This window comes from Selaginella moellendorffii, unplaced genomic scaffold (genome assembly GCF_000143415.4).
Source record: "Selaginella moellendorffii unplaced genomic scaffold, v1.0 SELMOscaffold_61, whole genome shotgun sequence".
NCBI lineage: Eukaryota > Viridiplantae > Streptophyta > Lycopodiopsida > Selaginellales > Selaginellaceae > Selaginella > Selaginella moellendorffii.
Genome location: NW_003314322.1, coordinates 576,141 through 598,017, shown reverse-complemented (window position 1 = coordinate 598,017; position 21,877 = coordinate 576,141). Strand labels below are relative to the sequence as shown.

Genomic DNA, 21,877 nt, shown 5'->3' with positions numbered 1-21,877 from the left:
GCACAGATTTTTCCCTTCCTCTTCTTCTGCGAGTGGTCACGCGATCTAGCTGCTCGCTGCGTGGTCTTGTTTTGCCCATGAGATCATCGTTTGCTCCGATACCATGTTAGTTTTCTAGTTAAACGACATACTCTGTTTCCCCTAACTACTACTTTTTCATTTTCTCCATGTAAATATATGCAAGTCTTGTGTCCGCTCGGGAATGTCCATCAATGTTAAAAAGCCTGAGCGATTTCATCCGCAAGGCTGTTGGATCGGGGGTCACTTTTCTCGACACTTCTGATGTCTATGGACCGCATACCAACGTGGAAAGGTAAACGCAATCGATGAAAGTGTGTGGAAGTTCTCACTAATTCGTGGCAGGCGATCAAAGGAATTCGGGACAAGGTCCAAATCGCGACCAAGTTTGCAGTAGCTTTCCACGATGGAAACTGGAACAGCAATGTCAAGATTGGAATTCGGGGGGACATGTTCGTGCTGCTTGCGAGGCCAGCTTGAAGAGGCTCGAGATCGACTGCATTGATCTCTACTATCAAAGTTCCAATCGAAATCACGGTAAGAGTTGTATAGAACTTTGTGTCTAACTTATATCGATTGCTCCGTGAAGGTGGGAGCGATGAAAGAGCTCGTCAAGGAGGGGAAGGTGAAGTACTTGGGGCTCTCGGAAGCATCAGCCGCTGATATTCGTTGACCTCATTCGGTTCATCCCATCACCGCTGTTCAGATCGAGTGGTCTCTTTGGACCCGAGATGTCGAGGAGGAGATCATTCCAACTTGCAGATAACTTCTCCTCACTGTTTCATTCATTAAGATGGTCTTTCTTGTAAAACTCAGGGAGCTTGGGATTGGCATTGTTAGCTATAGTCCACTTGGGCGAGGCTTCTTCTCAGGGAAGGCTGTGGTGGAAGAGATTGGCAATGACGATTTCCGCAAGGTAATGTTCTTGCAAGAAGCTTGTAAAGTTCTAAAGCGCTGTCTATTTGATACAGACGGTTCCAAGGTTCAACAAGATTTTGTACGAGAAGCTCTGCAAGATAGCTGCGAGGAAGAACTGCAGTCCCGGGCAGCTTGCTCTTGCCTGGGTCCAACACGAAGACGACGACGTTGTTCCTATTCCAGGCACTACCAAGCTCCAAAACTTCGAAGAGAACCGAGCTTCTCTCCGAGTCACTCTCTCCAAGGAAGATATCGACGAGGTCGAGAGTGTAGTTTCGGTTGATTCCGTCAAGGGAGAGAGGTACAGCGACGTCCATATAACCAATACATGGCGTTTCACTTCCTCGCTGCCTCTCTCGGCTTGGAAGAGTAGCGCTTAGAAAGGCCTGGAACTCACTAAACAATAAAGGAATTTCGAAAGTTTAAAGGAAAGTCATCGAAGCAGTCTCTTTCCTTTTAGCATCGCAAGGAGATGATCCAAGACTCGATAGCCATCTTCGCGGAGTCCAGAGTGCATGAACTCGTTAGTGATCCACAGCCTTATTCCTGGTATGGACGCAGCCGTCGCCTCTGACAAGCTCACATTTACGTACATGTCTTCGTAATACACCGCTGCTGCGACGGGCACCTGAACGACACAGCCAAAGAATGTCTTTTGCGCAAAAGGAGAAAAGAGAAAAGAAAAGTGCACCTTGTTAGAGCGTAAAACCTCATGGTTGTAGAGAACTGGCCAATCTTGTTTCTCGGCTAGGAGGTTTGCAGCCTCCTTTAGAGGATGCAACGGTTTTATCTCGTCAAAGATCCATGGATACACCATCTGAGACCAGTGTTCGCGAGGAAATCAGCAGAAGAAGACCAATCATACCTCTCCCGTGAAAAGAACGGGCTCGCTATGTTTTGCAGCAAAGACCGGATCAAACTGCTCATCCAGTTCATCTCTTACTTTTTGTGCTGCCCAGTTTGATGCCGCACCCTGAAGCATGACAACATCACGCTATTGGCACCTCCGGAGAACTGCATTTGCCCGACGTACCTGGCAGTAGATAGGCTCGTGCATCAGTGCATATAAAGGATTTGTATCGAAATCCAGCCAGTTCTCAAACTATACAAGTGTTAAATAAAAAGCGTTTAAGACAAAAGGTTGATAACACCCTACCGCTCGAAGAAATGTGTAGCTAAGCTGCTTGCTAATGCCAGGTACAAGAACAGGATCCCATGCTCGCTCCAACCTGAAGGAAATAAAAGAGAAATAAATTAGAGTGACTGAACGAAGAAAACATAAAGAAAAGAAGGAAAACGAAAAGCGCAGCGCTCACGTGAAGTGAAGCTTTTCAAAGCCAGTGTGTGATCCCAATCCTGTCAAGCCAAGCAACTGAAAGCTCCTTGGTGTGAGCTTGCCACCAGATGGAAGAAGCACCTATCACACACTTTATATAAGTATAAATGGCAAGAAAAGATCGACTCACCCCTCCACCTTCGCTACTTGCCAAGTGTAAAACAATCTCCCGGACGAGCTCTTCATCCCGAGGGAAACGCTGGTAAAACTTCATGTTTTGGAGCAGGACACGCTTGTAGCAAGCACGATACACGGCCTCGGCAGTGCATCCAGCGTCAATAGGAGGAAGACCGCCCGTGAGTAGCACTTGCTCCAGGCCGGATGGTGCCATGCTTAGATAAGTAACGGCACAGAAACCACCATAGCTCTGGATAGGAAAAGCATTTCAAGGTTGGCGTTGCAAGTGTTTAAAAAGCGAGAGCTTTACCTGACCAAGGAGAGTCCAAGGCTCTCCGTGTGGCACAAGGCTCTTTCGAATCATCTCCGCGTCTCTGACGATGTTATCAGCTCGAAAATGCTGGAGGTAGGATGCCTGTGCCTGGGGGCTCGAAAGTTGGTTCAGCGATCCAACAGTCAAGGCGGTAGAAAGCCCAGTTCCTCGCTGAAAGAGATATCAAACACACAGGAATAAAATGAATGAAACCTGATCTAGAAGGATGACTCGAAAGTCCTCGCAAGCTCTTTTCAGCCATCCACTGCACTCCAGCGGACGAAGGGATTCAAATCCGGGACCCCCTTGCAAGAAGAGCAAAAATGGCAGGTCTTTCTCCTCGTTTCCAACTGTATTGTAAGTATCTCATTTTGAGATCCAGCGCTGATATGTTTTTACCTGAGACGACTTCTCGAGCGAAGACTGAGATTGTCGAGTCGGAAGGAGCAGCATAATTGAGAGGAACTTCGAAACGATGATCGCGAAGGTTGAGCTCGGGTACTTGATACCACGCCCCTGCATTACCGCTTGTTCTGGAAACTAGTAGAACCATACGCATACACGAGAGTTTTCAGCACTTACCCAGAACCCAATGCGGAAGCTCTACGCTTGGTCGGGAGAGAAGACGAGCTGCAAAACCAATGAATCAATTTGCAAGGAAAAGAAGGAAATCTTTACAGGAGAGACGATGCATTGGCCATGCTCGCGCTCGCTTCCATACGCGGTATCACCCTTCCTGAGGAGACCTAAGGTTCTAATGGAAACACGAGCTAGATAAGTGCGAGAAAGAACTTTATCAATAGAAAAGTATGAAAGCTCTCTATACACAAAGATTCTGCAAGAATGTGAATGGCTATGTAGCATCTCTATAGACAGACAGACACAAAGAAAATAACCTTAGGAAGATCTCCAGTTGGACGGAGAAAGCCCAAGCTTGGAAGATTTTCCCCGCGCATCATCGCCCTGGACGCAGCACAAGGAAAGCGAAAGTGAGGAAAACATCACCACCAACGGGATGAAAGATTTCTCACCTGAGACGCAGGCTTCTTTGGTGGCTTGGAGAGCTGCGACTGCACTGCTTGGCGGTGGAGCCTGTGCTGGTGTTGCATCAGCTCAAATTGCTGCAACCTCATCGTGAAGTTGATTCCACCGGGCCCGCTGTTCAAGTCGGACACCTTGTCCCCGTCGTCTCCAGTTGGATAGTGAGACAGGTACGGTACTGCCGATACGGATCTACGCCCTGCATTCAGTCCAGCAAGCTCGGCCGCCGGTGTTGCTTGGATGTGCATGGGAGCGTACGCCGGGATGGTCTTCAGTCTCGTTCGCAATATCTTGAATGCAGAGCTTTGCTGCATCATCAAACTGCATGCATTAAATCGAATGCCAATAATGATCAGTTTGCCAGAATTCATTTTCTGTACCCACCTGAGGGAGTAGCATGAGCAGCCCGTAGAGCGTCTTCAGCAACGAGGGATAGCGCGCTGGTTCTAGCAACTGTCATACACAAGCGTTAGAAAATGACCAAGTGGTAGTAAAACGGTTACCTGCAACCTCAAGTAACCAAAGATTGGAGTTTCCAAAAGCCGTACCAGCTTATCCACCTGAACTAGAAACTTGACGTTGATGTCCGACTCCCCGAGAGATTGGATAACTGCGCTTGCATGGTGGTAAGCCTGCAAAGCATGATCATGTGTTTTGGAACAAGAAGTTGGACGGGACATTACCTGAGCAAGTAAGCACAAGCTAACAGTAGCCATCGGCGAGTGACACCACGATGAATACAGAGCAACAAAAAGATCTTTTCCTTGCGAATTTGTCAACGACTCCTTTAGCAGTGCCCTTAAATCGGCAAGTTCTGAAGCCGTGAGGAGAATTAAATTAAGTGCCTGTAAGTGCACATGCATAAGTTCGCTGATAACGCAAACTAGATACTGATACCTGGACCATAACGGTTGCAAATTCTAAGTCCGCCTCGCCTTCCAGGATAGTTGCCAACTCTCTGTATACAGTCTCGGCGTCAAGGAGGACGCAGAGACGTCGCAACGCTAAGGTTCCTCTCCTGAAAATTTAATGCTGGTCACGAAGACTGTTTAACTATTGACTTCGTAAAGTACCTTTCAAGCAGAAGATTGTCCATTTGAAATTTATGTACAAGAAAGACCATCAAACGCCGAAATTGTTGTGTATCCCGTGCTATACAAGCTTGAACCTCCAGAACCAGCAACACAACCTGTTAACAGATACATTTTAGGTGACAAACATACAAAAACAAATGCAAATGCTTACATCATCAGATTCGTCCGACAAAGACTGAAGCAATGCAGGAAATATTTCGTCAAGAAACGATAGAACCTGTTAAAATGTTAGCAACTACTGTACAGAAAAGAAAACTCCAAGTACCTCTGTTCTATGTCTCTCAAGAAGAACAAGCATCCACCGCAAGGCTTCCAATCTTGTGGCTTCAAACTCGCTTCCCAACTCCCTACACAACTATTTTGTTCAAGTCCAAGTTTTTAGAAACGACAAAGATTACCGTCTAGCTGCATTCAGAACTGATCCAATGTCTATCACTTCAACTGGTTCAGCACGAATGGCTCGAAGCTCTTCGTTTGTTTCACGAGCAACCTTATAATCAGATGTTTTTAGCGTATTATGTTTAGTTAAAGAGCTCAATCTTACTGCTCTGATTTTTTCTTCCTTGTCAGAGATTGCTGGTAGAATGGCACCCAAAATCTCCGCATAGAATGTCACAAGCTGATCCCCTCCAAGTTTCACAAATTCGCTCATCTGAAATATTTTAAAGTAACTACTAAAGAAACGATTGACGTTTCATACCCATGTTATGGATGTTAGACGAGTGAACTCATCAGGTGATCTAGCTCTTTGTACAAGTATCGCAGCCATGCGAACGTAATCCACGGACTAAATATTTAAAAACTCACGGTCAAGAATGATAAATGCGTTTTAAAAACAAAAGGCTTACAGGAGCATTCTTAATTTCTTGCAAAAACTCGGACAATGCAGAGTCGGCTTGCTGCCTGATCTCGTGACTGTTGTCGCTAAGCATGTTGAACAGACCTACATGCAAAGGGTTACAAAACTAAAGAGTCGACTATGATGTTACCGTCGAGAAAGTCTGGCAAGAACTCCAGCATATCAATGTCCGGGACGCTGTCCAATACAGTGATCCATCCCACGAGAAATTGTCGGACAAACGGATTGAGCACGTTCATTCGCTCCCTCAATAGCGGAATAAATTCTTCAATGCTGAGCAGAAAACATTTAGCCAAGAACCAAAGCGTTTTGACTACCTGAATTGATCACTTTCCGTCACAATATCCTGAGCATAAAAAAATATCAAAAAATAAAAGAAATGAGTACTCTTAAGAAATTAAAAGAAACTAAGAGATTGACGAAATTACCTTGACAAGACGATCCAGAAGATGAGCTGCACTTTGAACATTAGGATCTGAATCCGCCGAGAGCTTGCAAAGGGCATCGAATATTTTGTTGAAGAAAACAATTAAGTCACCTCTCGACACCTAGATACCTACCCTGAGTTAGCTCCAAGCACAGAAACCCCATGATGAAAAGTAAGATGTACCTTTGCTATGTTGTAAAGTGCCTCACATGCGTAATATCGCACCCGACTGTCTTGATCCGTGAAAGAAATCAAAACAGGCGGAACAATTCTCTGCAAAATAGTCATTCCTTTGAGCAAAAAAAAAAAAGAAAACCCCTTTTTTCGCAAGGGAGAAGAACTCAATACTTACATCAAGATACTGGGCAGACTCGGAGGCCAAGCCAACAGTAGCAGCCGCCAATCCAATCAGCCCCCCCTGGCATAAGAGAAAAAACTAAGAAAAAGCGAAGGTCTCACTCTCACATACCTTTCGGTGATTGGCTTGTGGCGATAGAGCATAGTCATTGATTAGTATCGATATGACGGAGGATATCTTCTCATGGTCGCCGGAACTAACTAGAGATTTCAGGACCCCTTCCACCTGATGAACAATCTATTGTTAAATTTTACAGGAAGGAAAGGGATATAATCTCACCTCAAGAGCAGCGATCTTTCGCTTCTCGTAGAGCTTGTCCGAGAGATTTCGCAACACGGACGCCTGGAGCAAAGCTGACACGTCCGACATCGTTGTCTGGGTTAAGAATTTTAATAAATAAGCATCGCGGATAGAGTTCTAAAGATACAATGCAATCGCAAAGAGAGGAAATTTAGAAAAAGGGGCTCACTCACCGTTCTCGTCCTCAGCTGGAGAGCGAGCTCGTCCCCCAAACAGCCACCACAAGTCTAGCATCCTGCGCTCCTTTGCAATGGCGAATTCCGGCGCTGCGAATCCAGCTCCTCCTCATCGTCAATCACTGATCCAGCTCCATAGCTCGCGGGCGAGGCGAGAATTCGATTGCAGCGCCACGGCGCCTCGATCCACTGGCGAGGCGAGGCGACCAGAAACCCTCTCAGAAATAAGACAAGCCCTAATTACAGTACAATATTTGGGCCTTTACGTGGATTTTGGACCATGGCCAAGTCCAAAAACCTGGGAACATTCCAAGCGCTTTCCTTTGTAGCTGCTCAAATAGCCTAGAACGCATCGTTTTACTTTTTGTGAACGGCAGAACAGCCATCCTGTGAAGAACATCGGCGTTTGGACAAAGCAAAAAGAAGAAGAAAACTAAAAACTTTGATCGAGCTTTGGTACCTCGGAGCAATTGACGATCCCAAATTCGAGGCCGTCAACGAGCGCCCGGAAGCTGGCTTCTACGATGGATGTGTGAGCACCAACCTGGGAACAATGAAAGTGATTTGAGCATAAACAATGAAGAACACTTGCGTTTGAATGAGACTCACGGTCGTCCACTTGTTGCCAGAAGCATCCGTGAAGTCAACTGTCACTCGCGTCGTTGAAAGGGTCCCCTTGTGAGCAGTCGATGGCTCCACTAGATGGACATGATAGTCCGCGAGCTCCACTTGCTCGAGTTGCGGGTAGTGCTTCTCGAGCGCGCTCCTGGAATCTCGAGCAAGACAATGTAAGTTGCAAGTACGCGATCGATCGAGAATTCTCCACCTTAAAGCGTGACTGAGAGCATCCACTGGACCGATCCCTTCCGCTGCGCTTACCTGAGCCGGAAGAGCAAATCTCTCAAGTTCATGCTTTCATGCAAGTTGTTGCATACCTGACTTTTGCCATCGACGGAGAGTTTCACCATCGCCTGGTTCACTTGACTGTCACTTCCACACCACGCGAGCCAGTTATCTTGTTGGATCTGCGAGTTCCCGTTGCTACTAATGGAATGCACGCCGCGGTTGCTCGAAAGCACCGTGAATTCCAAGACTTGAAAGCTGCGAGGAAGAAAGTCAGACAGAATGAATTTGTCAGTAGATCCTTACGGCTGCTGGTAGCGCTTTCCCTTTCGAACAATCAGCATATCAACAGAGGCACCAGCGTTTTCAAAAGCACATCCCTGCAACTCAAACTCTGTTAAAGATGAGAGTAAAAGCTGTGAAAAAACTTGCGTACCTCTCTTTCCATTTGCTTTATGTGCGCAAGAACACTTCCGGCGACATCGTTGTCCAAAACAAGGCCAGCTTTTTCAGCCTGAGAGCTCTCAGATTGTTAAAACGACTAATGAAAAACTTGTTGCTTGCTTACCTTATCAAGTATATTACCTTTGCCAGATAGCTCACTCACGACTGAACGCATGGCATTTCCAACGACAGTCGGATCCATATGATTATAGCTCTCGGGCATCTGTTCGGCAATACGCGTTTTTCTTAAACTTTTCTTTCGAGAAGAAAGGAGGATGATTTTCTCACCCTGCGTATCGCCGCAACATGGATTCCACCTTTGTGAGCGAAGGCCGCCGAGCCAACGTACGGTTGCGTTGGTGACATTGTCTGCTTTGTAACGTCCGCGACAGTGGACGCCAGCTTGGAAAGATTTGCAAGAGATTCGGGAGGGATACACGTAAATCCCATCTTGACTTGAAGTCCCCCGATCACGCTAATCTGCGAAGAACAGCACAAAATAGCTTAGTATTTTCAAGTACAAGTTCCAAGAGCATACGTGCCAGATTTGCATTTCCAGTTCGCTCCCCGTAGCCATTGACGCATCCTTGAACTAGCGATGCCCCACCTCGCACAGCTGCCAGAGAATTGGCAACAGCGAGTTCCGTGTCGTTGTGTGTGTGTACTCCTATACGGACATGTGGCCAAGGCATCAACTCTTCTTTAACAGTTCTTGTCACCTCCTGTGATGTTTTTTTTGTTCCAGGGAGAAGTGAGAACTTCTTTTCAACTAGCCGAAAAGATGGATACCTCTACAGTCCAGGGCATGGACCCTCCATTGGTGTCGCACAAGACGACTACATCAACTCCAGCCTTCGCCGCAATTTTCAAGCACTCTAGCGAGTAAGCTCTGGTGAAAAAAGCACGATCGCTTAGCAACGATTGTTAACAGAAAACGCGTGGTACCTGTTTGCTGTAAAACCATCAAAAAAATGCTCAGCGTCAAGCATTACCTCCTTGCTTCGGACCTGAGATTGTTCTCAATACATGTGTGAACAGAGGAATCAACAACTGCAGACCGAAGTTTCTCACCTTAAAATACGAAATAGTTTCCGCGACCATTCTCAAGTTTTCTGCTAGTGTTGTTTCGAGTACTCTTGTCACCTGTACGTCCCACGCCTGACCATATCAAATATGTGAGACCACTCGGGCGAGAAAAGAACGAAGAAGGTCACCTTTGCTACCACCGTGATAACCTCTGCCTCGCTAAAGAGTAACGCTTGCACGTTAGTATCCTGTTCAAGCAATCAGAATTTCAGAGTCCACGCGATTTTGGCGAGCAAACCTCTTCGCAAGTGGAGTTTTTCCTTCTAGTCGAACCAAATGCCGCAAGCTTCGAGGACTGCCCCTTCAAAATGTTGTCCTTACAAAGCTTGAAAAACTCTGCGTCTTTTGGATTTGATCCGGGCCATCCTCCCTCGATATAATCCACACCTTAACACATACAAACTATCTCAACATACTGCATCGAGTGAAAAATAGCCACGGAACTCACCAATGTCTGCGAGAGCTTTAGCAATCTTTAGCTTGTCATTTAGAGTCAAGGAAATTCCCACCATCTAAAGAAAAAACACTGTGGAGTTTCCAGCGAAGGACGAAAATTTAACGACCTCACCTGAGCACCATCTCGTAGTGTAGTGTCGTAAATGCTTACTGAATTGCTCAACGCTTTCTTTGATTGAAGAGCTGTCGCAGTGCTGGGAGAAAACTACACAAGAAAAACATCGTAAGAAAAGATCAAACTCCAAAGGAAAATTTCTACACACCGATTCCGAGACAGAGCAAACAATCCTTAGGTTCCTGCCAAGACAAAAAAAACCACACATCAAAATATCACCTACATTTCGATAGAAATATCCATGAAAGCATGAACAACATCTCGTTCCTCCAAGCGACCGATCCAAACCCCTAAAACCCTGAAAGAATCGGAGGCTGACCTTTGGACGTGGCAACGAGGCACGAAAAAAATCGGAGTGGCGGCGATGAGGGGGCGCTGGCATTGCTGGTGGCGATGCCCTCCTCCGCCGCCGAGCGCCGCCAACTCATGCCACGAGGCCTCCATCGCGCCTTGAGCCGCTTGTGATACAATCCTGCGGCCAACGGCCGAGATTGAACAAAAGTTTCAAATCAGACGGCCCAGATTGCAGTGACATTGGATAGAAAAGAAAATCCCCACTAGTAGATCACTGATGGTTCAGCGATCAAAGAAACCTTGCATTAGAGAAACGAGAAATTTAAAGTGGGTTTATAGGAGGATCTGGCTGCGTGAACTTGGGAAGAGCTCCTCGTTAAACTCGTGTGGCGACCAAGGATGAACCGAGCTCACCACCTCTTTCATGCCAAAGTCCGGCCTCACGCTTCTCATGGCCTCCACACCCAGCTGGTAAATCTCCTCCGAGTTGCTCGAGTCGTGGAGATACTCGTCCCCGTTCCACTGGAGCGACTCCAGCGCTTGCACCACCGTGACGGCGGAAGAGGACGATCGGATCGACTTGACGATGAGGCCGAGAGCGCGGACGAGATTGTTGGCGATCCTGGCCTTGAAGACTTTGCCACCTTTGCAAAGCTTGCCCTCTTCATCGTACAGCCGCTTCCTGTGATAGATCTTGAGCAAGTTCCTCACCTCGCCCGCCTCCGAGTTCCTGCCGGCATCGTCCACCAGGATGGTTCTCTCCAGGTCCAGCCCCTCCCTCAGCCCCTGGAGCGTTTTCTTGTTTCCGCGGGTCACGCTGTACACCACCATTTCCTCGCTCATCTTGAATCCCAGCTCTTCCTCGAGGGCAACCGCGAGCTTCTCCATGAGGTTCTCGTTGCGCTGCTTGGAGCCGCAGCTGTAGAAACCGATTCTTGTCCCAGGAATCCTGGCCAGAGCTACGACGAATTCCAACGCACCGTGAGCGAACTTGTATGAGCCGACCAGCGCCTTGACAGGAACCTTGATGTCGTCGCCGATGGACACCAGGGTATCGTCCAGATCAATCAGCAAATCCAGGCGCCCTTCCATTTTGCTTAGGGCTTCTTTCCTTCTCCAGCTCGAGCTAGCTTTCTATTTCAAGCGTTGAAAGAACAAAAGATAGCACAAAAATTATTATAAATTAGCAAAGGTTTCTAAGAGAAACAATCATGGGATTTCGATCAAAAATCCCTTCAAAACTTTGCAGGCCCCGCTAAAAAAACATTCAGCGATGGAAAGGCTGATGGAAATCCTGCTAGTCCAGCCCCGAGCGGCAATCCCACCGCCAAACATACGTGGAACAAGATCGCCGCAATTCTGCTCCTGCTGAGGAGCTTGACGAAGAACTCGGTGAAGAAGTGCGTGCAGGCATGGAGCACGCACGAGAGTAGCCACACCACCATCCAGTTCCATCCCTGTCCCCCCAAGAGGTCGATGATCGCTCTCCCGACCAAGCCGATGAAGGAGCCCCCCACCAAGAAGATAGTCATCGGCATTGCGTTCTTGGAGGAGCTGAGCGTCTTCTTGCAGACGAAGAGGAGGAGCACGCACAGCAGCAGTCCAACGATCCCTCCAGCACACCCTCTGGCGATGCAAAGCAAGTAGCCGGTGTTACTTGTTATCGATCCAACGAAGTTCCAATGGTACCATGCCTGGCAAAGGAAACGAATGTGAGTCAAAGCCAACAAAGAGAGAAGAAAAGCTTACAAACCTTTTTAGTGACTGTAGGTGTTGCAGCACACGAGCTGCTCAGCGTTTTAAACCACTCCGGAAGATTCTTCCACACGCAATACCCCGTGAACCCGAACATGATCAGCAAGCCCGCGACGAAGTAGTCGGACGTGGAGCTCCGAAAGTCGGCACAGTCGGCGGCCACGGCGTCTCGTTCAGCCTTGGAAACATTGAACTTGAGCGTGCTCCTGTTCACGTCCAGCGTCTCCCTGCCGATGTCGATCGCTTCGACTTGCATGTCCAGCTCTCGCTCCTTGAGCTGCAAGCCCTTCATCGCACAGACGAGCTCCATTTCCTTGAGAGAGTTGCTTCGCCTTTGCTCGATCAGCGTCTGTTGTCGAAGTGACAACGCGTGCGAGATAGGCCTCGACGCCGGTCCGAGGCGGCCGCAGCTGCTAGCCACAGTAAACGTCACAAGCTCTCCTGTTCCACCAGAGTCTTCCTCTTCCTCCACGAAGTACTCCAGTTCCTCAACTTCATGCTGTAACACTTTTATGTATCCACCTTCCACGGTCGACTCTGAATCTGAATCCGTGGCCTCTACCTCCGTATCTGCGACCTCCTTTTCCGGACCTGTGACCTCTTTCTTCGTATCTGTGACCTTTTTCTCCGGCTCCACGGTCGGCTCTTTCTCCGGATCTATGATCTGCGGCGGTCTTGTAGCCCCTGATTGCTGGGAAGCTTTCATAAACTCCCGTCTCAAGTGCTGGAAAGCTCCACACATATGCATGCCACCTTCTTTTACTGTTACCTGATCCTCACTGCTCGATCCATCCTCCCATTCGTCACTTAGACTCAGACCATCGACGGATAGAACGTCCTGAGATCCGGCTTCTTCCACGACTCCATGAAGTGACAGACCGTCTCCAGCTTCCCGAGCTGCGCGAAAGCTTCCACTCCGGCAGGAAAGGCGTACGTTGGGATGTGGCTGCCTTTCCTTTTCCCGCTCTCTGTCAGCAAAGATACTGACACTGCTACTGAAGCTCGGATCCCCGCGTTTCGTCTTCAGTTCCGCTCTCCGCTCGTCGACAGGATTGGAGCTCCGATCCCCGCGTTTCTTCTTCAGTTCCGAGACTCTCCGATCGTCGACATCTGGACTGGAGCCCCCGCGTTTCTTCTTCAGTTCCGAGACTCTCCGGTCGTCGACATCTGGACTGGAGCTCTGATCCCCGCGTTTCTTCTTCAAATTTGAATACCCCGTCGAGAAGGAGTCGACCAGGTTTTCTACGATGGACTCCATCGTCTCCATGTCCGAGCTCACTTGGCACAAGTGCCCACGCGCTAAAACTCCCAGCAGCTCCGCTAGGAAATCCACCCCATCGTTGTCGCGGGACTAGAAAATAAAAAAGAAAACAAAAGAATCAACAACAGAAGAAAACAAAAGGATCGCAACGAGAAGTTTAGAACGGCATTTTACTTACCACTGTGAGAAGCGTGGCCATACTCTTGCCCAGCGCGTCAATGACGCCTGGATCCATCGCTGATACCCTAAACCTCAAAGTAAAAGGAAACTGTCTTAAAAGGAAATTCGTACACCTATTTATAGGAACACAGTTGTTGAGAGCGGGATTCGAACCCGCGCCCTTCCGGACCAGAACCTTAATCTGGCGCCTTAGACCAGCTCGGCCATCTCAACTTAGGCTAATTAACATTTGTTAATTGTAAACGAGCCGAGGATCAAACTTTTTTGGCTCAGGAAAGAATCTCTCGTTCGTGCTGCCAAGGAGAAGAGACAAATATTACTAACTGATCGGCAAAGTTTGCTCGGAGGCTACTTACTTGCCAGTTTTTTGGCACCGTGAAGCCCTCCACCTCGAAATCTACATGTGCCGTGCGCAAGCTTCCACCGGCAGCAAGAAACAATCGCATGGATTCTTGACGACGTTCCAAGTGTATTTCATTTACTTGATAGCGCTCCACTTGATTGCTTCTCCATGTTATTTTCCTGATGCTATTGCCTGGTTCTCTGGACATAAAGCTTTAGAAACGTCACAACTTGGAAAAGCTCTTCGTACCTTGGCGGGGTTCTGAGCGATGCATTTGATCAAGAACGCCAAGGAGCTCCTGCTCGTCACGTCGAGTAGCACGGACAAGAGATGATCTCCCTGTTGTGGTATCTGTAGTGCTGCCTGAGTTATGTCTCCAACCAGATCTCGCATCGTAGCAACTTCATTCTCGTCTGATAAGCTGAAGACGAAATCTATGATGATAAAAAAGAGAGCTTGTTTCAACACGTCATAGCCCTTGATTCTGCTCTCACCAGTCCAGCTCTTTCGACGTGCTTTTGGATCAGATCACTCGTTTTTCCGACGTGTCTCTGTACCCCTTCAGGCCCGAGAAACGCCTTGAGAATGTGTCTAAAACTCTTGGCTTTGTCCTCCTCCATGTAAAGACCCAAGCTATCGTTTGTTATGGTGGCAGAAAAAAATTGAATCAATAGTTGGAAAATATGTACTTCCGCTCACGCGACTAAAAAAAATTCCGAAGGGTCTTTTTTCTGCAACGCATGCAACAGCTGGACCAATGAATGGAAGCCTGGAGGAAGAACACAAGCTCAACGCAAGAACTTGTTGTTCTAGAAGTAAAATAGACATGGCACCGAGTTCCAATGGTATATGCAAGTCCGCCTGAGATGAAGACAGTATACACATGTCAAACTCTACGTGCGAAAAAACAAGAACGAACCTTCGGGAGAGAAAACCGAAGACCTCTTGTTCCTATATGGTTGGTAAACCAAGCACAGTCAAGCTTTTTAACTTTTGAATCTCCCCGTTTTATTTCAACGATGGTACTGCAATACTCACTCAGTGTTCACATCCACGGTCCATATATGAAGCCACCCTGCAGAACAGCGTTCATCTTCCCCACAGATACCTTGCCCTTCAGCTCGACTCTGTTGGAATCGACTGTCCGGATCTGATCAGGCACGAAGCAAACGCTGCCAAGCCGTTGCTCTCCAGTCAGCAGCTTCATCATATATTTGTCCGAAAGCCGGGGACCATGATATCCCTCAATAGCACCACAACATACGCCAGAAACATTGGCATCAATGGATCTGAAGAGCAACTTTGAGAGCACTATTTAACGTAAACGTGGCTTACAAGCTGACGTGTTGATTCCAGAAAGCGGTCGAAGCCAGCGAGTAATACAGTATTGCGCAAGAACTCCATGAGGTTCGTTCTTGCAATCTATGAGAATGAAGTGATAAAGATATTGCAACTTCAACTCACTCTAAGATTTTTCCGAATGAGTCCTTGGACATTCATAGCCGCTTGGCTGATCAAGTGTTCTGCCAGGTAAATACGAGGTGTTGTATGTCCGTATTTACTGAATGATAGTAAGCATTTGCAGGTTTATCAGCTATAGACGTACCAAAGGTCAAGATCCAGCTGCGAGTAGGCTGCAGCGATTTTTAAGTGAAATCAATATTCAAGGAGGAACTTCTACCAGTCGCTCGTGTAAAAGCTGCCCGTGAACTTGAAGTTTCAGTGAGATCTGCGTTCGACAACATTAGACAGAGAAAAGAACATAATCCAGTATGTCACGTTCATGCTGTTCCATTCCATCCGCAATTTCGGCAAGCCCTTTGGATGTAACAGTTGATGAAATGTGAAACCCCCTGGCAACTTGAAAGAGACCTGTATTGCCAGGCGACTTCAATGTCAACAAATGGCTAGAAAATTGTTCTATCTAGAGCTACCCGAAGTGATTTCTCGACTGTCCTCCTCCATCGTGAAAGACTCCATAGCAATCTCTGCTGACTGGGAAAAAATCGTTCAATAGTGACACATCAAGAAACTCAGTTACGAGATGGCGGATTGATTTGGTAAAGACTTTCCATCCAGCAAGTGCTGCTGCGTCTCGAACGAACTCTTCGGGACTTGTACTCCCATGCTATGCAGCAAAACCAAGTGAAGATCATCGAGATAGAACGTCACTCACTTTCAAGCCTTGATAAGAGGTTCGAATCGAGCTTTGATACTAGATGGATCAGGCTTATCAACATGGTGAAGATAACTTCGCCCAAGTCCATATCTATTTCAACGTAAACTAGTTAGTTTTCTCAGTTAACATCAACTCACCGTAAAGGCCCGTGTTGGCTGCAATGCAGCGCCAAGCCTTTTACCACAGTTTTCGATAAATTTGTCCGTGATTCCGAGTAATCTAGTGACACGTAAAGTCAGCAAAAGTAAAAACTTCTTTCAGCTAATCGTCAGCATCGTGAGCCAAACGACGGTGTCTTTTGCCACGATCGAACGAAACTGGGACTACAAAGGCCGACAATATTGCAGCAAAAGAGAGATCGATATTTGGAGAAACACCTCTCTCGTCCCGTCGCAAACACTCGCAGGGAAACAATAGAGTTACTTTGAATCATCACTCTCTTAGCGTTAGAAACACTAGATAACGAAGAAAACAGCAATCTAGGCGCGTCTCAATGCTTCCTCTTTCTAGTAAATTTCCACACTGACTGGAAACACGAAACGTATAAATGAAGTTACCTCTCTCTTCCGGTGTTAGCAAGATGCTGCTGTTCGTCATGAGGTCGATCGAATCATTGACGCGCGGGAGATTAACTTTTGGAGCCTCTTTCTTCCTGTCCCATGCACCCGCATTGAAAGATTCGTGTGCCTGATCAATCCCACAGCGTTAGGAGCCACAAAATATAGATGAATCGAGGATTTCCCGTAGAAAGCGGGTTTCTTCTCCAAATATCTGTCACCTTTGTTTTTGGATCCCTGAAAGCTAAGATATTATCTAAATCATGATGCCAGTAAAAGACTGAGTTATATTCATCTGACGACTCAATTGAAATCCGGTCAGGAAATGTCTCCAGAGATATTTCTTCGAGTCTCTTCTGGATCGTAGTGATAAGTTATAGGTCCCTTTTATGGCACAGTGTGTGTCACACTGCTAAGAGGGAATCGACTAAAAGCGTGCTCAAACAGGATGAATGTGACATACTGAGTGGAATGATCGCTTACATTTTTCTACATATATATATGTCTAATGCACAAATTTCATGGTCACGGACAAATTTTACACGAGCCACTGGTGCTTGGAGTTTGCTGCATAGCTCAAAATGCTTACTCCCATTCAGAGGGAAACGCGAAGTCTTATAACAACGGACGATCTGGCACAACTTTTGATCAACCAAACGCCTCGTTTGAAGGATCTAAAGGTGAGTAGTAGCAAGTAGCGCTATCTTCTGAAGTTCTTGCCTTTTATTTCCACAGAGTGACGAAGTGCACACCAAGGAGTTTCTGGACGACGTCGTACTAAGTATTACTGTGGAATCGACACGCCAGCTCGTAAGCCACATGTTCATTTTCCATATCGTCCGCAAAATCTCCTCTTTAGGCAGAACTATCTCTAAATGCCAGTGTTTCCGGCGGAGACGAGTTCGTTCCTTCAGGTGTCTATGTCGCCGTTGGAGCTGAGGCTCGAGAAAAACTCAAAAATTATACTGCAAGCGTAAAGCTTTTCACAAAATTTCTTTCCATCTGTGAAAAACCTTCTTTTTGGCATACAGGTCGATTTGGTGGTCCAATTCTATGACAGATTGCTGGCGGCGGATGCGATCACACTCAAGTCTCTTGTTTCAGACGAGATTGAATGGCGGTTTCATGGTCCTCGGCTTTCAAACAAGTACATGATGAAGCTGCTGACTGGAGAAAAGCGGATAGGCAGCGTTTCTTTCGTGCCGGATCACATCCACAGGATTGATTCAACCAGAGCCGCAGCTCAAGGGCAAGGTACTGACAAGGAAGCAAGGAGTGAGCTGACTTGGAAGCTTTATGTGCAGGCTGGCTTCATGTCTGGACCGTGAATATTGACACTGGCAAACTCACGAACCTAAGTGAGTATTGCAATACCATCATTGAATTTGGACGTGGGGATTCGACTTTAGTTCTCGGTCAGAGTTCGGACGTGGAGAAAAGTTTTCCTGTGCTTGTCATACCAACAATGTATAAGGAACCGCAGAAACTTACTGCAGTGAGCATTGCTTTTGGTTTTTTCGCGTTCTCGGCGCATTAGATTTCCTTTCTTCCTTTCTTCATGCACATAGGGTTTGACAGTGGAATTAGTTTACTTTCCTATTTCCAGAGCATAGAAAACAAAATGGAAGTTCGAACATGCGTTCAAACGAGATTTTCAGCTTCTCAAGTGGCGTTCTGGATGCAAAAAAACTTTGCCAAATTAAATCCTTGTTTCTGATAGAGAGCAAATGGGGCGATATTGTCCAGTAAATGTTTCCTTGCTGCCAGGTGAAGTTGTGGAAAGATTGTCCAGCTCTAAGCTCCAAGAATTTGTCTTCCTACTTTTGAAACTAGAAAGAAAGGAAAAATAACAAACATACCTGACTCAAATTTCTAGTTAGAGAATCTTTAACTTTGACTTTTTCTTCGGTCATTGATAGTTCCAACTTCAAAGTTCTACTTGCAGATCTGGATCACAAATAGTCCATGAACCCTAAATGGTGAAGGGTAGTGGTTAACTATCTGTTTACCGATGCAACGAACTCTATAGCTTTATTGACGGCTTTAGCTGCTACAACGTAGAGTATACAAGTAGCTCTGGACGATAGAGAAAAGACTGCATTTGTTACAGAGTAGGGCTGCTTTATTTTCTTTGTCATGCCATTCAGGTTGACCAACACACCGGCTACTTTTTAGCAAGTCTTCTTCACAAGAGAGTGTAAGTTTTCCTCTGACTTTTTGACTTTTGGAAGTTACCAGTGTAGTGTTTCCGCGATGCTGGAAGTTTGGTATTTCAAAAAATACAATTTCAAGATGCACGCTTCTTGGTAGGGTAGTCTCAGCCTTGGCTATAAATCCAGGTTGTGAAAAAGCTAATGCCCCCAAGAACTGTGAAAGACCATCAAGCTTTTCTGGGCCACATTGGGTATCATTGATGTTTTATTCAGCACTATGCCAATGTAGCTTCTCCCTTGACAATCTTGTTAAGGAAGGATGCTCCTTTCCTAGATGCCAAGTTTCTTTTGGTTAGCTTTGACAATTGTGCCTATTTTGAAGCCACTTGGCTAATTCCATATTCATATGGACGTGTCAGCCTCTTTGCCAGCCACATGATGGTTGGGATCACCCAATTTGCTGGTAGTTGTCTAGAGCCGAAAGGAATTATATAGCAACTGAGAGGGCTGACTGCAAATATTGCTATTACTTCTGATTTGTGTTTTACCTAGACCACCAGATGCTCATCTCATCAATAAGCTATGTCGCCATATTACTTGCTGGCTTCTTCTCCTCCAAAAATTTGAGTTTGAGATCATGCTTAAGCCATGAAAATCTCACTTGTTGCCCGAGCATTTGTCGAGACTACCTGGAGAGTCAGAGCAGGAAGGGGTCAAGGATGAGTTGCTAGATACAGCTCTCTTTAGAGGCTAATGGAGAAACTCCAGAGGGAGGGAGCTCATGCTGAGGCTGCTCCAGAGTGGTACTAGGGAATTTCGGAGTTTCTAGCAGTTGGTGAATTTTCCCAGACATGATGAGGTGGCATAGAAGCAACTCTTGTACCAATCCCATGCTTTTACTTTGATTGCAGGCCAACTTTACAAGAAGGGCCGGTTGCAGCACTATATTTTACAGCAAGAATTCAAGCAGATTATTGCCTCTTGTGATGGTTCTTCTTCAAGATGGATATTGGTAGCCGACTCTCCAGTAGAACATAGCAAACTTTGTAAGAAGGTGTCATCCTTACCAGTGTATTGGACGGCCCACTCACTGGGATGCAATGCTTTTGATTCCAGCTCTTCCTTTTGAGAAGTGGGGCATTGATTTTATGGGACTGTTCAAGCCAACACGAATAAGAGGAATTAGTATAGACTATTGATCAAGTGGGTGGATGGATATAATAGAGAAGGTTGCTGAGTTCCTCTAAAAGAACATCATCACATGTTTTGGCTGTCCATTGGAGCTCATCACTGATTGGGGCACGCATTTTATAAATGCAAATATATTATATAACTGCTCTTACTGTCCAGTATGGAATTTCCCATCATTGTTCCACACCATACCATCCGAGAGCGAATGGGCAAGTTGAGTGCTCTCTGGCAAAGCTGTGCGATGCTAGTGCTAGTGACTGGGACTTGAAGCTCCTTGATGCTCTATGGGTGGTTTACAAGGTACCAACTCGGTTCTCACTGTTTCAGCTTGTCTATGGACAAGAAGCAATTCTTCCTCTTGAGCTGGAAATTCCCTCACTGCATACAGCAATCAAGCATTGGGATGGAGCTAGAAGAAAAGGTTGAAGGACTTTGATAAGCTCGAGCCTTCTAGTGTCAAAAGAAGAAGTGGTATGATTGGCATTTGCGCAGCAAGACTTTTACTGTGGGCGATCTTGTTCTCTTATATGAGAGCAAGTATTGGAAGCGGCCAGGCAAGCTGAAGATCCAGTGGGTTGATCCCTATCGAGTGAAGACAGTGAATATGAACAGCTCGGTCAAGCTTGAGGATTTTAGTGGCTGGCAAATGAAGCTCACTTATCTTGTTATCACATTCCTCCACCGAAAATTCCACCATTACCTGGCAGGGACGAAGAGCATTAGTCACCGAAATCATGTTGAGTGCCAGATGCAAGCTCAAGAATAAGATGGAAAGTCAGAATGTTGTGGTTTCCTTTTTTCTGGTTGGCAGTAGGGGATTAAAGGGAATCTTTGGCTGGGGTGGGGTGTGTCCCTTGGTTTTCCAGAGTGACATATTGGAGAAGGGATTCCTTGTTTGATGGCACTAGTGTGTGGAGTGTAGGTTGGTAGTGTAGCATCAGCTAAGGACAATTAGGAGCATATCTCAGCAAAGATTTCTCGAGATCAACAGATCTACATGAGTTGTCCAACTTGCAAGCAGCCCTAGATGCAAATGCTGGCAGAGGTGCTGGTTGAGGTGGTACAAGAGGAGGCTAGGTAGTAGTGATCTTCATGTAGCTTGTGCTCTTTGCGGCTTGTGACAGCCAAGTAAACTACCTGAGCCTAGATGTCACTATCCTCTGTGTTCTGGAGGGCCTATTACTCCAGCAATAATGCCACCGCAAGGTCTTATGATTTAGCCATACGAAGCAAATGTCAACAACAGTGTGTATAGAAAAAGATGTGTGTTTCCTTTACAACCACAAGTTGCTTGCCTTGCTAGATGTTGGCATCTAGAAACAGTTCTTATGGTATATATTTATGATGACAAAATGTCGTTCATTGTGGCCAAGCCTAGTGCATTGACTAAGGTTTCACACAAAGAACCCAATAGCAAAACCTTGACTCTAGACAATGCAAAAATATCATTAATTTGCAATTTCTCTGTGCCATCAGTCTATGTGGACAAGCCCACTGGAAATTCACATCTTTGTTGCAAGGATCAAGAAAGATGTTCTGTCTGCAAAATCAATTTAAGTAGAACTGTCAGCCTAGGATCTCAATGGCATGAAAGAATGACATAAACTAACCAAAACTACCTCTTACAACCAAGTAATTGGTGTGAGGTATATGGTATTATAGAGGATATATTATGTGATATATAATATTCTAAAGGAAATTTTTAAAATCTCCTTGGGTTCAAGGTTTGTGAATATAATATTCTAAAGAAATATTATAGAATCTTCTTGCAAACCATTCTAGAATAATTTCCTGCACTTTTGCAACAATGCTTAGTTCATTGATGTAAGGAATATTTATTAATTCTTAAAATCATTTGTACCTAATTTTTATTAAATATTTGAAACTTAAAAGTATAAAAGTGTGAATGCATGGAATACAAAAATGGAATACAAAAATATACATATAAATTAGCCCAAGTTGCCTTGCCTTGCTAGTTTATATACAAAAGGAAGTGGTCCAAATTGAAATTAATTTGACAGCTATCAAAATCCCACTATATTAATATTAATATATGACATCAT

General features: G+C 45.9%; 3 protein-coding genes, 1 non-coding gene and 1 pseudogene across 5 annotated transcripts; 1 reads left to right on the top strand and 4 right to left on the bottom strand.

The window, feature by feature from the left end:
- The first annotated feature begins 212 nt into the window (after window positions 1–212).
- Window positions 213–1,337, top strand: LOC9644931 (annotated as a pseudogene).
- Window positions 1,330–3,476, bottom strand: LOC9644930 (proline iminopeptidase). The gene is made up of 12 exons (XM_002984098.2): window positions 3,381–3,476; window positions 3,285–3,332; window positions 3,102–3,235; window positions 2,916–3,052; window positions 2,700–2,873; window positions 2,403–2,639; window positions 2,253–2,353; window positions 2,093–2,165; window positions 1,970–2,038; window positions 1,802–1,909; window positions 1,628–1,753; window positions 1,330–1,564 (listed from the first exon to the last, which is right to left on the bottom strand). The coding sequence occupies exons 1-12, from the start codon at window positions 3,419–3,421 to the stop codon at window positions 1,370–1,372; spliced, it is 1,443 nt and encodes a 480-aa protein (XP_002984144.2). The 5' UTR covers window positions 3,422–3,476; the 3' UTR covers window positions 1,330–1,369.
- Window positions 3,477–3,481: 5 nt separating this feature from the next.
- LOC9644929 (protein VAC14 homolog) lies at window positions 3,482–7,169 on the bottom strand. Of its 2 annotated transcripts, none has more exons than XR_002994085.1 (21): window positions 6,955–7,169; window positions 6,761–6,834; window positions 6,593–6,706; window positions 6,476–6,541; window positions 6,307–6,396; window positions 6,125–6,244; window positions 6,014–6,042; window positions 5,827–5,969; window positions 5,686–5,780; window positions 5,538–5,624; window positions 5,382–5,489; window positions 5,236–5,327; window positions 5,103–5,184; window positions 4,989–5,054; window positions 4,817–4,932; window positions 4,641–4,761; window positions 4,427–4,588; window positions 4,247–4,375; window positions 4,128–4,196; window positions 3,734–4,064; window positions 3,482–3,665 (listed from the first exon to the last, which is right to left on the bottom strand). XR_002994085.1 is itself a non-coding variant. In XM_002984097.2 (21 exons), exons 2-21 carry the CDS (start codon window positions 6,848–6,850, stop codon window positions 3,600–3,602), a joined length of 2,163 nt encoding a protein of 720 aa, XP_002984143.2. In that variant the 5' UTR covers window positions 6,851–6,856; window positions 6,955–7,168; the 3' UTR covers window positions 3,482–3,599. The 2 variants fall into 2 exon arrangements, 1 of the variants encoding a protein (XP_002984143.2); XM_002984097.2 differs by having other exon boundaries at window positions 3,734–4,051; window positions 6,761–6,856; window positions 6,955–7,168.
- Window positions 7,170–7,283: 114 nt separating this feature from the next.
- LOC9643899 ((R)-citramalate synthase) lies at window positions 7,284–10,373 on the bottom strand. The gene is made up of 19 exons (XM_024689211.1): window positions 10,221–10,373; window positions 10,050–10,083; window positions 9,899–9,991; window positions 9,779–9,842; window positions 9,569–9,717; window positions 9,459–9,518; window positions 9,316–9,402; window positions 9,190–9,251; window positions 9,034–9,133; window positions 8,787–8,966; window positions 8,533–8,724; window positions 8,369–8,467; window positions 8,237–8,314; window positions 8,107–8,180; window positions 7,893–8,058; window positions 7,784–7,836; window positions 7,567–7,723; window positions 7,418–7,501; window positions 7,284–7,344 (listed from the first exon to the last, which is right to left on the bottom strand). Exons 1-19 carry the CDS (start codon window positions 10,343–10,345, stop codon window positions 7,315–7,317), a joined length of 1,887 nt encoding a protein of 628 aa, XP_024544979.1. The 5' UTR covers window positions 10,346–10,373; the 3' UTR covers window positions 7,284–7,314.
- A 3,150-nt stretch (window positions 10,374–13,523) lies between these two features.
- Window positions 13,524–13,604, bottom strand: TRNAL-AAG. Its single transcript has one exon. It is a non-coding gene; the product is annotated as a tRNA-Leu (tRNA).
- Window positions 13,605–21,877: the final 8,273 nt, after the last annotated feature.

Excerpts from the sequence above, each read along its gene's own strand:
- LOC9643899 (XM_024689211.1), bottom strand. The coding sequence starts at position 10,345 with ATGGAGGCCTCGTGGCATGAGTTGGCGGCGCTCGGCGGCGGAGGAGGG. Across the intron at positions 9,252-9,315 it reads AAACTATTTCGTATTTTAAG|GTCCGAAGCAAGGAGGTAAT; the intron begins GTGAGAAACTTC and ends GAACAATCTCAG. Across the intron at positions 7,502-7,566 it reads CTGGCAACAAGTGGACGACC|GTTGGTGCTCACACATCCAT; the intron begins GTGAGTCTCATT and ends CATTGTTCCCAG.
- LOC9644930 (XM_002984098.2), bottom strand. The coding sequence starts at position 3,421 with ATGGAAGCGAGCGCGAGCATGGCCAATGCATCGTCTCTCCT. Across the intron at positions 2,874-2,915 it reads GAGTCATCCTTCTAGATCAG|CGAGGAACTGGGCTTTCTAC; the intron begins GTTTCATTCATT and ends TATCTCTTTCAG. Across the intron at positions 2,640-2,699 it reads CTTGGACTCTCCTTGGTCAG|AGCTATGGTGGTTTCTGTGC; the intron begins GTAAAGCTCTCG and ends TTTCCTATCCAG.
- LOC9644929 (XM_002984097.2), bottom strand. The coding sequence starts at position 6,850 with ATGTCGGACGTGTCAGCTTTGCTCCAGGCGTCCGTGTTGCGAAATCTC. Across the intron at positions 6,542-6,592 it reads CACAAGCCAATCACCGAAAG|GGGGGGCTGATTGGATTGGC; the intron begins GTATGTGAGAGT and ends CTCTTATGCCAG. Across the intron at positions 5,490-5,537 it reads GTCTAACATCCATAACATGG|ATGAGCGAATTTGTGAAACT; the intron begins GTATGAAACGTC and ends AAAATATTTCAG.